At 53.2% G+C, this 17,434-nt stretch overlaps 1 protein-coding gene across 16 annotated transcripts in view; it reads left to right on the top strand.

The window, feature by feature from the left end:
• The window catches only part of CLEC16A (C-type lectin domain containing 16A), a 203,662-nt gene that overhangs the window by 135,501 nt on the left and 50,727 nt on the right, over positions 1–17,434 (top strand). For all 16 annotated transcript variants that reach the window (XM_045461252.1, XM_045461260.1, XM_045461254.1 and 13 more), the window contains 2 exons: positions 13,663–13,814; positions 16,763–16,967. In XM_045461252.1, the coding sequence (XP_045317208.1) occupies positions 13,663–13,814; positions 16,763–16,967 (357 nt within the window). The remainder of the gene's footprint in view (positions 1–13,662; positions 13,815–16,762; positions 16,968–17,434) is intronic.

Here is a 17,434-nt window from a genome sequence, read left to right as displayed (position 1 = left end):
GGCTCTTCTAGCCCCGGCCGGGTATCCTTAGTGCTCATGGCAGCCCTTCCGGGAAAGTGCCGTTCCCACCCCGCTTGCCGGGTGAGAGACCGGAGGACCCGAGGGTAGGCAGCAGCGTGCCGGGGTCCCCCACCCGTGCTCCTCGCCGTGAGGCTGTGCTGCTCTAGGATGCTAGGAAGCGTCCAGAGAAGGGACAGATGTGGAGGGAGGACCCAAGTGGTAGGCAAGGGAATGCGGGCCATTCCAGCCAAAATAACGCAGAGCCTGGAAACCCCAAAGGATTAGCAGAAACCGGGAAGCCGGTGCAGGGCCCGGAAGGGTCAGAACGTATCTGGGGAGCCGCCAAGCCCTCCGGAGAGGGGCCTCAGCTCGGTTCCGGCCGGTGTCTGGGCTTCTTGGAGAATGCGGTTCAAAATGTCACCTCCTGCAGGAAGCCTTCCCTGATTCCTCTTCTGGCCTTTTTCCCCCCTGCCATGGCCTTTGTCAAATTCTATGCAATTGTTACTTGCTTGGTCTCCCCAAGTGAGCAGGAGCTCCTGAGAGGGCAGGTCTTGTGTATCTCTGTGGCCCGCTTGGTCAAGCACAGGGTCTAGCACCAAGGAAACATGCCCCAGAAATGTTTGAATGGAAAGTCTGAGACAGTGAAGGGAAAAGCGGGTGTCACTGGTTCCAGCTACGAAGCCATTTTCTTCTTCCACAGCTGGCCTGGTTGCATCCAGGGTCTGGGTCGACTCTTAGCTAAAGAGAACATCCCCCACCCTGGAAGGGCCTCGAAAATCAAACTCAGAGCCATGGACCAGAAGAGTTCTCTGAATTCTAGTCAGCACCCGTGGGTGCACAGATGCCCCACAGATGCCTTTTCTAGTGGTATTAACAGTATAAACCCCACAGGTTTTGGGGAAAATGCTCTAGCTCATATTCCCTGTCAGGAGGACTCTCCCTAGCCCAGGGAGGGACAGTCCCTCGGGTCAGGATCTGCTCCCCAGAATACCCTTGTGCACTTTTCTGATGAACTGTCAGGGGAAAGAGAAGATTTGACCCTGTCTCCGAGAACCTTCTGTCTGAAGGGAGAAAGATGTGCCCACACAATCATGCTCGTGCAGAGAAATCGCAGGATTTTTCTGTACCTCATCTCCTCCTCCCAGAGCCGCTGTGAAGCAACTGGTGAATCCATTCTTCAGATGAGGGGGAAACACCTGGGGCTCAGAAAGGTCACCCGGAGCAAGGACGTGTCTACCTCCTCCTTCACTGCCTAAGAGTTATGTCGCCCGGTGCCTGGCACCTAGGAGCCACCGGGCAAAGACCAGGTGGAGGAACAGAACAAGGGAGAGGCGGAGCCTTGATCCGAGCCCAGGTCAGCCTGACCACATCCTGGGGTGGGCGTGGGGGGGGGGCCCAGAGCAGAGGAATCACGGGGTGGGGGGAGGGGCCCTGGGGCTTCTGCATCAACTGCTAGGCTGCCGAGTGGTAGCAGGCCGGAGGGAGCCATACCGAAAGCTCCAGGTCGACTCTGTGTTCGTCCGTCTTTTCTTGGAAATCTCAAGTATTCCATTCGGCTGCCTCAGAGTTAGGTAACTGTATTTACTCGTGCTAAACAGGGCCCTTTTCAGAGAGGAAATTATGCAGTGTGCCATGCAAATGTGGCATTCTGGGAGATAAGTGTGGTCGCCAGTGCATTATAACGATCAGATCGCGGTGCCTCTGGTGGCAGCCCCTGTGTCACTCTTGATAAGAAAGAGGATGTGCCACGCTCTACTTGGAATTGCTGCTCATTTGGATTCTGTTTCTGGGAATTACGTTTTCACCAAGTTGTCTGTCTGTGAACTTGGTTTAGTACAAAGAAGGAACAGGGAATAAGGCTTTTTTGCAAGTTGCAACAACAAAAAAAGTCCTCCTGATGTCTCGAGCAGTCAGAGGGAGCTCCCCACCCCCCACCCCCCCACACGCACGTCTAGAGGAGAGGGAACAAGAAAAGTCAGATTACTCCCTTTTTGTTCTCCCAAGAAGAAAGTCTCTTGAAATTCTCAAGGGGGAAGGATGAAGACGTGATGGGTTTTCTTGGCCACCTTGTGAAAATAGGTCACGTTATTTTACTAGACATGGCGTGTGCTTTTCAAGCAAGAGAAAGGAAGTGGCCATGGAAAACCCCTCCTCTGGAAGCAGATGGAGCTGAGCCCCAGCCCAGGACTGTCCCCAGCCTGTGGGCACCTAGGACAGACAGCCGGCCTCCCCACGCCTCAGGCTTTCCTGTCTGAAAAGGCACCAGTGCCTTCCTTCCAGTTGGCTGTTGCTCTGGGGTCATTTACAGTCACCAAGACATCGACACATCGTTGCTTGAGTAATTGCTGAATGAACACATGACAGACCCACCCCCCCATATCAACACAGTCAGCACGGATGTCGTGTCCTTGGTGGCCCCGGAGTCCACGGGGTGATGGTAAGATTCTGCAAGGTCAGGGATCACTAGAAAGAGCGCTATGGGTGACTAGCTACAGTAACCGCATGAAGCGTGATACACAGGGGGTCGGTGAAGAATCACATCGTAGGCACCGTTGATTGCCCAGCCCCGTGTCCCGACGCCGCTGTGTGCTTGTGTGACTTCCCTGACCACCCGAGCAGGTCCGTTCGGCCCCCGGCATTTTATTCTGAAAACAGTCCAGCACCCCGCCGACTGGAACGAATCGGACAGCAGACGGCCTTGCGGTGATAGGTGACACCGAACGGTTCTCCCACCATCCTTCCGCTCTACGCGTTTGATCGCGTATCTGCTTCTCCATCCGCCACCGCTTTCCTTCTTTTCTTTGTTGCAACGTGTGACACACTGCAGGCCTCAGTACCCTTCTCCCTCAGTACATCAGCACACGCATCACCAAGTGGAGCCATCAAGTCAGTTTATTACCCTGGCCTACAGATGAGGCCGCCATGTGCCCCGGGTCACGTGCCCAGGGTCACCGCAACCAGGAAGTGGCAGGGCTCCGCCTCCTCTCCAGCTGGGCAGCCCCCGACGCCTGGCGCGTGGCTGTCCCCACGCGTCGAGAGCCGTGGTTACGGGAGAGGCAGAGTCGGAATGCAGCACAAGACCGCAGAGGTATCTGAGCGGGGCTTCAGGCGCTTGCCTCTTGGTGCTCTTGGTAGGGGTGCGTGGAGAGGGGGCCCAAGGCCAGGTCGTGAGCGTGGCAGCTGTTGGGGCAGCCCCGCTGACCTGGTGGAAATCTAGAGCCAGCCCTCGGTTACAGTTTCCGCGGGCGACTGGATTCCGGCACCTGTCCTAATATCTGCATCCCTTTGCACATCAGGGGAACATCACCGGGACATTTTTTTTTCCCTTTGTTCTTGAAGGGACCTGACTCCTGTGCCTGGTGGTAGAAATGTTCCAAGACCTGCTCTCCATCCAGGAAGCACAGCATTTTACAGCTGCCCCCAAGCTGTGCTGGGAAGGAAGGCTTTAGGGAGCTTCAAAGAAGACAAAGTAATTGATTGCTACTTGGAGCAAATAACCCATAAGCTGTCCGTGGGTTGATGGAGAAATGGTTACTTAATTTTCTTCAAAGGATTGATCTGACTGTCAGGAGAAGCAGCCAAGCTAATTGAGTGTGCATGTTCGCACCCTACGCGGAAACAGTTGACTCTCATTCTTGTTTTGACTTCAGAATGTCCCGGGTCTTGCCTGGAGTCTCCCCCTGGCATTAATCAAGCTCAGGAAGGTCTGGGGCTGCTCATGCAAGACCATTCTCCTAGGGCGGGTCTGTAGAATTTACCAGGGCCCGGTGCCTGTCTGCCCCCAGCACGAGGCACCCTTTTCAGAGCCCTCGTGACTTGCGTGTGTGATCTCTTACGCCCCGGCGCGGCTGTCATTTTCATTTTGGTAGTGCATGTTGACGGAGTGGTGATACTGGGAGATGGACCGCCCTTCCCCGCCGGGCTTCTGACGGACCGCCCCGGGGGGCCTGCGTCTAACTCTTCCCCCAGGCCCCCCGGAGAGCCAGCCCGAGCCCGGTGAGTCATCAGTCGCTTCCCAGCCATGCATTACTGGTCAGTTAAGGCCTCTCCCCTCAGCTGCGTTCTGTCATCGGGGAGCCGTGCCAGGCTGGCTTTCCCTGGAGCCCCTGTCAAAGCTTTATTCACTGCCATAGAGCACCTTCTGTGTCTCACACAGGCCAGTTTTCAGAGCATCGGACAGCTCCAGAGGGTTGCCATCTGTGTGCGAGTGTGGAGACCCCGTGAGCCCCCGGGCTCGGCTTGTCTTGCTCCTACCGTATCCCTGCTCCTGAATGGAGCCTGAGGGGCGGCCTGAGTGCCCAGCGTGAGTCTACCTTCCGTGGCAGGAAGGGGGAGCCTCCAGGGTGAAAGAGAAGCGGTTTTTGTCCTTCCCCTAGAGAAGGGCCCAGGTCTGCCACTTGAGGGGGCCACCAAGTGCCCGGTGAAGGGGAAACTTCGCGAGAACGGTCCAGGAGCACGTGGGTGGCTCCGCGATGTCAGCCACCGGGAGACCAGAACCCCTGGGGCCTGCCTGTCGAGAGCCCGGGCCATCTGACTGTCCCCCCGCCAGAGCCAGCCAGCGTCCTGCATCCTCAGGAGCTAGCCCAGGTTGGGGATACCCCCTTTCTGAGGGAAACGAGGGTCGGTCCTCTCTCTGGCCGCATCCACAGGACTGGGATCCGGGTTACAATCAGCTTGTTCCGGATGGTGGGAAGGTCCCATGTTCACTCCGGCTTCCTATTGCACGTGTCATTATCAGTCATGTGTCCTTGGGAGGTTACTTGATGTCCTGCGTTTGTGTCCTCTGTGGTGAACCCACCTTACAGGATCCTGGGGAGCATGTCAAGTGGGAACTCAGTGCCCGGCATCTATACAGGAGCCCTCCATACACGTTGTCGTGGGGCCCGCAGCCGTCGATGGGGGTCCCCTACCCTCAACCCCAGCCCTGACAGTCTTTCCGTATGTGATTGTAGAGGACCAAATCCCCACTGGACAGAGCCATTGACTCTGGGGAGGGTCCGTGATCCCATTTTAACTAATCTTAGCCTCTCTAATCCCAGGCACGCCTACAGATCCTAGAATAGAGAGCCAGGCCACTCTTGGACCCCGCGTTCCTTGAGAAAGCAGTCATGTGGCTTTCTGTGCACCAAGAAATCCTGGTCTCCTATCAGCTGTGAAGTCTCGCGATGGGCCCGGTGTCTAGGAATCCCAGGGTGGCCTGCCTTCCTCAAGGAATCCCGGGACCCGTCCTGACCTCTGGTTAACAGCAGGAGCCTGAGAGGCTTGGTAGTGATACGGAGTTGCTAATCTAAACTCCAGCTGCGGTGGCGTTCCAAGAATGGACCCTAAAGCCCAGAGTGTCAGATTTCAAAGCGCTGGGATTCAGCCGGCCTAGAAATCCCACCGTAAGGATCAAGACTGCGCTTCTAAATGCATTTGGAGCCACCAACGCCAAGAATTAAATTACGGTATTGGCTTCCATATTTTATCATGAAGGGATTATTTAAATACAGCAAAAGTCAATCAGCCCCATTGACTGCTCAGTAATGAGCCACGGCCTGTCAGGGGGAGCCGTGGAGGAAGGCCTCAGCCCAGAAACTGAAATGACAGCTGGTCGGGAAGTCCTTTGCCTCCAAACCGGAGGACCAAAAGACACTGGCATCCCTCCATCTCATTGACAAAGACTTCTTCAGTGCCTCCCACTGCCCAGAACCTTCCTGGGGGTACACAGCAGTGAAGAGACTGGCCAGGGCCCTGCCTTCTTAGGGCCTTCTTACGTCTAGACAGGAAGCGGGCCTCAACCAGGAGGGAAGGGGTAGATGGGATATTGGCAGGCAATGGGGCATGGTCGGGGGTGAGTTGGGTAGATGCAGTGGGGAGTGACAGGTTAGAGGGACAACCACGGATTGTGGGGGGAGGCCCTCAGAGAGGCCAGGGGCCCTTGTCCCTCACCTACCCGTGAGCCCGTAGCAGTTCTGAGAAACAACCCAAGACCATGAATCATTTTGTCCCTCCAGCCTCGCTTAGTCTAGAGCCTCCATTCGGAAGGCGTGTCTTTGCCCCGGGCCGGAGGTCTCTGACTAGAGAATCGTGGCTCCCGAGAGCTAGGGTGCCGCCAGGCAGCAGCCGTGGCTGGTGAAGGCCGCCCAGCTGGTGTCCGTGACGCGCGCCGGGCCCTGCGAGCGGAGTGGCCCCGGGCCTCTCCCCCATCCCCTCGACGGCCCTGCAAGGGTTAGGTCTCGATTTCCTAAGGGAGGAACCTGGGACCCACAGAAGGAAGTGGCTTGAGCGTCACATAGTTGTTAGTGGCAGAGCTTGAATTTGAGGCCGGGTGCCACGGCCCCAAGCCCAAGATGCTTGTACCGATCCTGCGCTTCGTGGCGAGGTGGCTCCTTCACACGTGTTCCGTTTCTCCTCCTCTCCCGCGACGCCTTCTGCAGGAACATGTCTGCCTTGCTTTCCGTCCATGCCGCTAAACCCTGCAGAACCTTTCCCGCGTCCCGCTTGGCCAGCCCCGAGCTGTTTCTCCAGATTAGTCTTCCAGGACACGGTGTGCGGTCTCTTGGTGGCGCCGGAGGAAGTCAGCGTCTCGGGAGTGCCTGGATTCCGCATGAGATTACAGTCCGTCACAGTGACCGCTCGTGCAGTTCTTCGCCGCTGAGTAACAGCCCACCCTAGAAGTGAACGGCTTGGGTCACCTCCAACGGTTAGGGTCACTCATGTTGCTCACAGGTCTATAATTTGCCCAGCGGGGCTCAGCAGCACTACTCCGCTCCACGTGGCATCAGCCGGGGGCTGGCAAGTTGGGCCCCGGGTCTTGCTCCGTGTCTGCGGGTGTCCGTGTGGCTGCTTGGGCTTCCACAGAGCATGGTGGATAGGTTGGTTCCAAGAGCGTTTGGAGACCTTGCCGTGGAAACCACGTGGGATCACGTCGACTGTTGTCTTTTGGTCCAGGAGGTCGCAGAGGCCCACCCAGGTTCCAGGAGAAAGGACATAGACCCCAGCACTTGGTGGGAAGAGGGCCAAGGCCTCACTCTAAGAAGAGTGTGTAAGGTGGGGTTGGTGCTGGAAAGAATGGTCCATAAGGGAGCCCCTGGGGGCTCAGTCAGTTAAGCATCTAACTCTTGATCTCGGCTGAGGTCAGGATCCTATGGTTCATGGGCTCAAGCCCCGTGCATCAGGCTCTGAGCTGACAGCACGGAGCCTGCTTGGGATTCTCTCTCTCTCTCTCTCTCTCTCTCTCTCTCTCTCCCTCTCCCTCTCCCTCTCCCTCTCCCTCTCCCTCTCTGCCCCTCCCCTACTCATGCATGTGCTCTTTCTCTCAGAGAAATAAATAAACTTAAAAAAAAAAAAAAAAAGGAACAGTCCATAAGAAAACCCATTTCACTGCCCCTCTGGTTCCTTCGATTATATCAGGGAGGTCTCAGATTGGCTCTAGTTTGTCTTTGAACTTGTAGAACTCTTGGGTGTCTGTATCCAAAGAGCAGGCTTTCGGCTACAGTTTAATAAAAGGGTCTCGTTAATCTGTTTCACAGTCAACTTATTTATCATAAATCTGGTTTTTTGCTCATGGTAATGATATGATGTTTCCTTTTTAAATAAATTTATTTTAGTGAAACTTGAGTGCCTTCAAGAGAAGGAAGCATAGGCCCTCCTTTGCTGCCATGGATTTACTCTCACGTGCACATACGGACAAGGAGGTTCCTTCCTCTGTTGCCGCAAAGCTTATAAACAACCTGAATGACCATCAGCTGGGGAGCTGTTCGGTCAGAGAGTCATTAGAGAGCGTGGCTGTGACCAGGAGTGAGGCGGGCCTGTGTGCGAATGTGTCCCGGAAACTCATGGGTACGTGGCAGGAGCGTGAGGCCGAGCACGTGCCGTGCTCCCTCCCCTTTGTGAGTGACAGACAAGGCGGGGAGAGCGTCGCCACACTTGGAAACACACTGGGGGTGGATGCCCATAAACCGGGATGGTGGTTGCCTCTGGCGGGGGGTGGACAGGGGAGACTTAATGATCCACTGTCAAGAAGGTCACAGCTTTTTCAGTGGGAGCACAGGAATGTGTTATGCAAAGAGAAGGACCCTCTAAATATCTTCAAATAAAATGGCAAAGAAAGGGAACAGAAGCAGTGAGTGACCAGGAGTAGGGGGGACGGTCCGGTCTCCCTGGAGCGAGGCCCCACCAGGAGGCAAGCCACACCTCCGGGGCCCTGGGCTGCGATGGAGACCTCTATCCTCCCTGTGTCTGTAGGGTGCTGTCTCTTCCCAGTTGCAGACTTGGTCTCCGCCGTGTTCTGTGGTCCTGAGCATGCTGGGGGCACTGGCTAGCCTTGTGCTTCTCCGTCTGGCCGCCTAGGACGATGCCTGACCGGATTTCTCGGGCTCACACACGTCTTCCGGTCGGTTTGGAAATGTGCATGCCTGTGTACCCAGAGGGGCCGTGGGAGAGACCCCAGCTTCTTGCCGTCGCTCCGTTCGTGATGATTGTCACCGCCTTCCAGATCAGGCAGAGCCACCGGGCCAACAGCTCAGCCTGGTGCTGCTTCCCAACCCTTGCTGGACCCCAGAAGGGCCCGAGGCCCCTTGTGGAGGGACGTGGAAAGAGATTCACTTTCCTCTTTGCTACCACAGACAGCATAAAATGACCTTGACCCCCTCACCCTTAATCCCACCTCATCCTCTCCAAAAAGGCAATCACTGTGCACCCTGCCAGACATTTTCCTAACACTCTCTCTTTTACCACCCACATGCTGGAACCCATAGAACATACGCGGCACGGTTTGGCGAGGTTTAATTTTACACGAGTTGCGTTAACACTGCGCGTGTCAGGCTGCAGCTTGCTTTTTCCAGTCAACAGTATGTTCTTGAGACTTGACCGTGTTGAAATTGCCGGGAATCTGAGTCGTTCCTTGTTGTTGCCATGTTTTTGCGCTGAATGAACGTGCCCGTTTTTTGTGTTTTTTTGGTTTGTTTGGGGTTTTTTTTTTGTTTTTTGTTTGTTTGTTTGTTTTAGGCTCTCCCTTGTTGTAGGACATCTGGGTCACTCTAGACCCAAATCCTGCCATCACCATACTTGTTCATGCCTCTTGGCCCTCGTGTGTGTTTTTCTTGGGAACGTACCAGTTGCCAGGTCATGCGGTGTGAAAGTTTCACTTTAAATAAAGAATGCTAATTTGCCCTTTCAAAATGTCTATGTTAATTTGTTCTCCTAGAGCTCTTGGGAAATCTTTTGTCAGTTTTTCTGTGTCCTCGCCACTTGTCACCTCCCCGTGGATGGGTAGAAGGTGGTGACTTGTTTAAAAATTTTTCCCTGTGTTGTCGTGAGGTCGAGCACCTTGTTGTGTGTTTACTGGCTGCCCCCATTCTCCTGTCTCTGAATGGCCCCTGGGACTCCTTCACCATTTACTGCAAGGTCATTTGTCCCTTAGAGGTATTTTGCAACTGTTTTGCCCGGCCTGTAAAGTCACTTGTTATATGGGAGTTAAGTGTTAACGTTGCTGTAATCAGTTTGCCGATCTTGTATTCATTTATTTTTTGTATGTGTTGACTCTTCTTTTTTATTTATTTATTTTTTAATGGTTATTTTTGAGAGAGAGACAAAGTGCAAGCAGGGGAGGGGCGGAGAGAGAGGGAGACAAAGAATTGGAAGCAGGCTCCAGGCTCTGAGCTGTCAGCACTGAGACCAGTGCAGGGCTTGAACTCATAAACCGAGAGATCATGACCTGAGCTGAAGTCGGATGCTTAACCGACTGAGCCACCTAGGTGCCCCTCATACTTCTTTTTTAAGAAAACCCTGCCCTGCCCCCAAGATCACATGAGGATTCCCCTATGTTGTCTTCTGGCGATTTCCTGTAAATTTTTATTTTTATGTATTTATTTATTTTATTTTATTATCATTTTATATTTTATTTTTATTTTTTTGCGAAAGAGAGCGAGTGAGTGGGGGAGGGGCAGAGAGGGAGGGAGACAGAGGATCCGAGGCAGGCTCCAGGCTCTGAGCTGTCAGCACAGAGCTTGGTGCCGGCCCCAAACTCAAGAATGGGAAGATCATGACCTGAGCCGAAGTCGGATGTTTAAGCAGCTGAGCCACCCAGGCTCCCCTGTAAAATTTTGAACTAGAACCCTAGGCTCCACCCCTTTTGAAAAAGTGGCGTTGGTAGGGGCGGGACCCAGGCGGTTCACGTGGGCAGCAAGATCCGGGCAGTGCCAGTGCTGCCCGGGCCACAGGCTTCCTGGGGGGTCAGGCAGGGAGGCTCATGGGGTCACCACACCCTGACAGTCCTCCCCATGTCCCCACATCCCTCCCAGTACCTCCGCCCTGATGGCCCCTCTGCAGTGGAGCAAAATCCAAGGTGCCTGCGTGAAGGCAGCAGCCCTCGGACTAGACCGTGGGTGGGACTGGGTTCCGTTCAGCAGCCCCTCCCCTGGGCCCCCCTCCCCCCAAGACATCCAGAGATGAGCAGACAGCCCCTGTCCCCAGGGCTTTAGATGAGAATACCCATAGCCAGTGTGGGAGCAGCAGAGGGCTGTGGGTGGGGGGGAGGAGTTCCCCAAGATGACACCAGGAGGCCCACAGACGAGCCCCCACAGCATTGCCTGGTCTCCCTGAGGACCCCACTTTGTTTTTCCTTAGCTGCCCCCAAAGCTTCTGAAAAGCCAGAGGCTCCCCCACTCTGGAGGTCCTGGCTCCCCGGGGACGGTTGCCTTTTACTTTTCTTATGAAATGCCTCACGGGGAGAGGGACGGGAGGTTGATGTCTCAATTGCATTTCTGAACGTTCTTCCGCTTTGGGGTTTTGTCCTTCCTTTTTTGTTCTTGGGGGCAGAGATAGTGGGTCCCTTTTTGGCCCCCGAAGCTCTCAAGGACCCCAGGCTTTATGAGGGTGGTGCCTGCCCCCAAACCCCACTGTTTCAGACAAAACCCCGTTGACATTGCCCATTGCCACCACAGCTGTGTCTGTCTTCCCCGGTCACGCCGCGAGGGGCACGTCCTCCGTGGATGTGAAGAGAGAAGAAATCCTAGGATTCCACCTTCCTGCTTGTTGGGGGAGCAGGGGATGGGAGAAAGGGGAAAGGGAAAGAAAAAGCATCCCTCACCATTTTGTTTTCTACGTAGAAAAGTAAAACCTTGTCGTTGAGGAAAACGCTTTAAGTCCCGAGTGAAGAAAATAAACGCTACATACTGCAAAGAACATGCTGGAAACAATGGGCATGCTGGCTTCCACTTCTGAATACAGAGGGCCAGTAGGGACATTAGACATTGTGGATGAAATAATTTTTGGAAATCTTCTAAGGTGCTTGGCTGGGTTGTTGGGAAAGGGGCAAGATCCTTGCCACAGAATATGAAGAAAGTCGAGGGTTAATCCCACCAGGTGTTGGTGTTTGCCGTGGGGCTGCTGGCCGTCCTAGGTGGGCCTACCCCTGGGAGAATGCACAGAGACTTGAAGCCCTTAAAAGCCCAGAGGAAGCCATCCCCGTGAAGCCGCAATCCCAAACGGATTAGCTTTCAGAGGGTTAAACGGGACTGTATATAGGAAGGTGGTGCTGAGAGTTTCCCTATCCTTCCTAGATCTTAATGGAAAGTAAAAATGGGGGGGGGGGGGAAGTCCTTGGGGAATACCTGAGCCCAGGTTTGTCATCACGTGTGTCTGGGGCCAAGAGTTCTACTGTCTGCGTAACCTTCCCTCCCCTCCCCCACCCACCCGCCTCCAATGACGTAAGCCAGATATGTGGTTACAGTGCTCTTGATTGAACCCACTGGGGCGCTTCAGGTATCACACAGCTGGAATGTAGTAACTCACAGCTGTAAATTTGCTAAAACTCCAGCTGTACACTTAAAATGGGTGCATTTTACAGTATATAAATTATAACTCCGTAAAGCTGCTTCCAAGGGAAAAAAAAAAAAACCCCATCTACCATTCTTGTCATCAGAAACGTCTCCTAATGTTTCCGTTTTATTTTCTGCATTTGTGTCTTCTTTGTAGGGATGCTTCTTTAAAAAACAACAACATCAAAATCAGAATAATGCAGTTCTTATCCTCTTCCATTTCCAATTCCAGTGGCTTTTCCAATGTCGTTGCAATTCTTTGTAAATAGGATTTTATACTTGGGTTTTTAATATGTACTTGAAGAGTACATCTTGAGTAATTTCTCGTTTTAAAATAGTTTCAAGGAGGGGCGCCTGGGTGACTCAGTCGGTTGAGCGTCCGACTCTTGGTTTCGGCTCAGGTCGTGATCTCACGGTTCGTGGGTTTAAGCCCCGAGTCAGGCTCTGCGCTGAGCAAGAAGACTGCTTAGGATTCTCTCTCTCCCCCTCTCTTTCTGCCCTTCCCCTCCTCCCATGTTCTGTCTCAAAAAATAGCTATTTAAAATAATTTCAAGGAATACAGTGCTGTATAGTACAAAAATTTAAGTTCTGCCATCGATGCCCCCACCCCACATATGCACTCCCCCCGCCCCCCACCCCCCGCCGACCATTCTCACTTCCCTTTCCATGGGCAACTATTGTTCACAGTTTGGTTAAACATAATTTTTAAATGGGTAGATAATTTTGCATGTGATGGGAAAAAAAATCATACTCAAATTTTTCCCCTGTTTGGGGACATTTAGGTTGTTTCCTGTTTTGGCTATTTAAAAAAAAAAAATGGCAGAGGATTCCATTGGAGGCAATTCAAAGCATATGGTACAGTTAACGGTCCTGTCTTACTCTGTTGATGTCAAAGCCATCAAGGACAGGCACTAAGTTACACCTCGAATTTGAGGATAATTTCCAAGCAAGAGAAGGGGCCCAGCACACGGTAAGGATTCTGTGTTAAATGCGGTTCTCCTTTAAAGCACAGAACATCTTGGGGAGCCTGGGCGGCTCCGTCGGTTGAGTGTCCGGCTCTTGATTTCAGCCCTAGTCATGATTCCAGGGTCGTGGAGTCTAGCCCCCTGTTGGGGTCTGTGCTGAGCCTGGAGCCTGCTTAAGATCCTGTCTCGCTCACTCTCTGTCCCTCTGTCTCTCTCTCTGCCCCTCTGCTGCTTGTGCTCTCTCTCTCAAAAAAAAAAAAAAAAAAAAAAAAAAAAAAATATATATATATATATATATATATATATATATATATGTATATATACACACACATGAAGCACCAAGCATCTCAGAATAAGGGAGATTATTCCCATCATACAGATGGAAAACTGTGGTTCAGAGGGGCCAAGTGCCTTGCCCAGAATCACACAGCATCTAGTACAAAGGTCAGCTCTCAGTTACCAGACACCAGATTGGAAGTATGACGGTTCTAGAACCAAGCAGGGCACTCTTATTTTCCTGCGCCTTCCCTTAATTCAGGCAAACACTGTCACAGCTTGCCACCCATCATCTGTCTGCAAGGAAGCACTGAAGCGTTACCAGGATTCTCAGTTGAGTTTTCTTAGCTACAGTTTGAGTGCCTGCTGCGTGCTAAACATTGTACTAATAATGCCTTACGTACCTTACTCAGCCGTCACTTTGAGAGGGGTGGGCATCATCCCAGGTCGCCCCGCGAGACTCAGGGGAGGGCCTCAGTCTCAGGTGTGTGTGTGCCTCCAGATCTGGACTCTGCCCGCCAAACGCTGCCGCCCAGCGAGTCAGTCTGAGCGCCCGTCTCCGTCAGACTGGGCCGCTGGACTGCCCCTCATTTTGTTCTCCCTCTCCCTGTTCGCAGACAACAGTGACCTGATCGCATGCACCGTGATCACCAAGGATGGCGGGATGGTCCAGCGATTCCTGGCTGTCGATATTTACCAGATGAGCTTAGTGGAACCTGATGTGTCCAGGCTTGGCTGGGGAGTGGTCAAGTTCGCAGGCCTGCTGCAGGTATGATGGCCAGGAAGCCTGGGAGCTCTTCTTGGCTGGCTGTGTGTGCGCGCGCGCACACACACACACACACACACACACACACGAATCGTCTGTCTCTACGGTTAATTTCTGATGACACAAGGACTACATGAACAGATTGTTATTGGAAAAAAAAATGTGAAAATACTGCATAGATAAGGGTCAAGTGTGCTTTGACCCAAACCCTCAATTCTTAAACTTTCTCCTGCATTATCAGTATGGGCCTTCCAGAGCTGCTGCACATATAAATAAACGCACATATAAATATAACCGCACATGCTGTTTATAAACATGGTGTGCACGTACTTGAGAGTGTGTGTGTGTGTGTTTAATAGTGTCATGCTGAGCGTATTCTAAACTCCCCCCGCCCCCAGTCGATATATGTCTTAGAGCTGACCGCGTATTATGTGCAGACTCTCTGATGTTCTTTTCACTGCTGTGTGACCGAGCTGAGGCACAGTTAGCCAGTGCCCCGTGGCTGTCGCCAGATCGTTACCTTTACAGACAATGCTGCCTCGAAGAGAACCGTCCTTACTTCCACGTGCACTTGAGCGAGGGCTTCCCTAGGCGGACTCCAAGAAGCTGGGGCGTGCCCATTTTCAGCGTTCGTAGACGCTGCCAGATTCCTCTCTAAAGCGATTGCTGCCACTGACAGTTTAGGAGCGTGGCCTCGTCCTCACCTCTTTTCTAGGAGGCCTGGGCTCTAAGTCGCCAAACACAAGTTGGGACGTGGGTTTTCGTATGGTTTGTGGGTTTTCTTATTGGCGGGTGACTAATGTCAGCTCCATAACTGAATGAAAGGAAGAACCAGCAGTGTTGAAAACAGCCTTCCAGTCCCCACCCCCTGTCACACACACACCCCCACCCCCACCCCACCCCATCCCCGGATATGCAGCAGAACCTTCCAGGCCCAAGACGTGCCCTGCTCTGAGGCAGGCCGTTCCCTTGCTGGGCAGTGCATGGTCGCCGGCAAGGTCTCGCCCGGGCTGACCTGCATCCCCCCTCTGCACAGTGTGACCCACTGTCAGCATCCCACTCTCTGAGGGAGTCGCCCACGTGTTCGAGGATGCTGTTGCAACCTTTTCCCCAACCTCCTCTTTTTGAAGATCTCTCCCTTTAAAAAATGTCTTTTACAGAGGGGGATGCGAGAAACTCGACGAAGAATCTTCCATTAAAAAAAAAAGACTATCCTGTAAGAGGTTGTCCGTTACGTGACTTAGTACGTCTTATGTATCTAGACTTATGATCAATTTCCTTTAGAATTGAGTGTCAGGAAAGTGTTTTTCTCCCTCAAAGGATTAATACGTGTCCTCCGTCAGACGACGAAAGCCACATCAACCTTTCCTTTTGGTCGCCTTCCAGTAGCTGCCACTTACTTGTCAGGCCACTCCTGTGTGCCAGGTTCTCCGCCTTAAATGTGGAACACCCCATCTAATCTGCTGCCACATTTTGAGGCAGGTACTATTGCCAAGGACCCTGTGCCCGATTTAATGCCCACAAACAGCGACCGTCATACTTCGTGAGCCTTTTTAGCTCATGTTCCCCACCTCCTCCAGCACATCTGACTTCCACGTCTGTCCCACCTCGTGCCTTTATCTTGCATCACCTCAAACTCTTGTGCGATGCAGATTCTTTATACAGAAAATCCTTTCTGAGGTTTTAGATGGGATTCATCCTTATCACGCTTGCTATGGGCGAGTTTCTTCTACACCCTTCAAATGCAGCTTCCTTCACTGCCTGCTGAGCGGCCCTCCCTGTCCCTTCTTGGATTAGCATTCTCTGTTAGGGACCAGAAATTCTCCAGAGACGTGCGTGTGGGTGTCAGGGATCCCCCCCCCCTTCTGAAAAGAAGCCAGAAAGAAGCTGGTCAGTAGATGAGTGCACGTATCTCAGACCATGGCCAATGGCGACAGGCATTTTGGGTTGTTGTCTCCAGTATTCTCAGAAGTGAGGAAGGACTGCCACATTCCGGCTATTTGAGGTCCCTTGGAGAGGCCAGTGCACCCATTTATTCCCTAGCAAGCCCACGTCCTCGGGGGCGGGGTCCCAGCCAGCGCGGGCTCCCCGTGAGCACCTGCGTTGCCTACCATGTCCTGTTCGTGAGGCCTGGTCTGGTTTGGGGGGCTGCTCTTTTCGGGCAAAAGCAGAGTTGGGGGAATTTGGGGAAACTCCTTTTATATTCTTTTCTTTTTTATTCTTTCTTTCTTTCTTTTTTAAAAGCTCTGTTTATTGGGGCGCCTGGGTGGCTCAGTCGGTTAAGCATCCAACTTCGGCTCAGGTCATGATCTCACAGTTTGTGAGTTCGAGCCCCGCTTTGGGCTGTCTGCTGACAGCTCAGAGCCTGGAGCCTGCTTTGGATTCTGCGTGTGTGTGTGTGCGTGTCTGTGTCTCTCTCTCCCTCCCTTCCTCCCCCAGTCGTGCTCTCTCTCTCTCTCTCTCTCTCTCTCTCAAAAATAAATATTAAAAAGAAAAACCTCTCCATTTATTTATTTAAGTAATCTCTATACCCACCGTAGGGCTTGAACTCATGACCCCAAGACCAAGAGTCATGTGCTCTTCTGACCAAGTCAGTGCCAGGGAACCGCTTTCTTTCTTTTTTTTTTTTTTTTAATTTTTTTTTTTCAACGTTTATTTATTTTTGGGACAGAGAGAGACACAGCATGAACGGGGGAGGGGCAGAGAGAGAGGGAGACACAGAATCGGAAACAGGCTCCAGGCTCTGAGCCATCAGCCCAGAGCCCGACGCGGGGCTCGAACTCCCGGACCACGAGATCGTGACCTGGCTGAAGTCGGACGCTTAACCGACTGCGCCACCCAGGCGCCCCAGGGAACCGCTTTCTTGATGAGACACGGATCCCACGGCTTCTGAGCCGCCACCCTCCTCCCGAACGTAACGAACACCCTTGCTTTTGCCACTTCCCCCACAGGACATGCAGGTGACCGGCGTGGAGGACGACAGCCGCGCCCTGAACATCACCATCCACAAGCCTGCGTCCAGCCCCCACTCCAAGCCCTTCCCCATCCTCCAGGCCACCTTCGTCTTCTCGGACCACATCCGCTGCATCATCGCCAAGCAGCGCCTGGCCAAGGGCCGCATCCAGGCGAGGCGCATGAAGATGCAGAGAATAGCCGGTGAGTGGCCGGCCCTGGCGGATGTCCCCAGGGCCCTCGGGCTCGCACGCTGACCGCTAGGGGAGGACACGTGTGGCTTAGAGGAGTTACTCGTGTTGTGGTGACAGAACGGAGGATCTGCTCAGACTCTCCCCTTCCCCAGGTGTGTGATTTCTAGAGAGTTTCTAGGCCCACGTGGAGGGGAGGAGAACCCTCCCCAACCGAGCAAGAGGCCCTGAACAGACAGGCGTCGGTTTGGCACAGCTGTTCACTTCCCACACACGGGAATCTTCTAGCTTAGGTGTACAAAAGGCTTGGACATTCCTCTGCTACTCTGGATCCTTAACCCTTAATAAGATCAGGAGGGTCTGTCCTGTGCATTTTACAGAAGAGTAAACTGAGGCTCTGTGACTTGCCCAAAGTCACACGCGCAGCTGGTTGACAGAAGCCCAGCACGGAACTTCCTCCTGAAAGCCCATCCCTCGCCC

The sequence above is a fragment of the Leopardus geoffroyi genome, chromosome E3 (genome assembly GCF_018350155.1).
Source record: "Leopardus geoffroyi isolate Oge1 chromosome E3, O.geoffroyi_Oge1_pat1.0, whole genome shotgun sequence".
Lineage (NCBI taxonomy): Eukaryota > Metazoa > Chordata > Mammalia > Carnivora > Felidae > Leopardus > Leopardus geoffroyi.
This window is presented reverse-complemented; position numbering and strand designations above follow the sequence as displayed.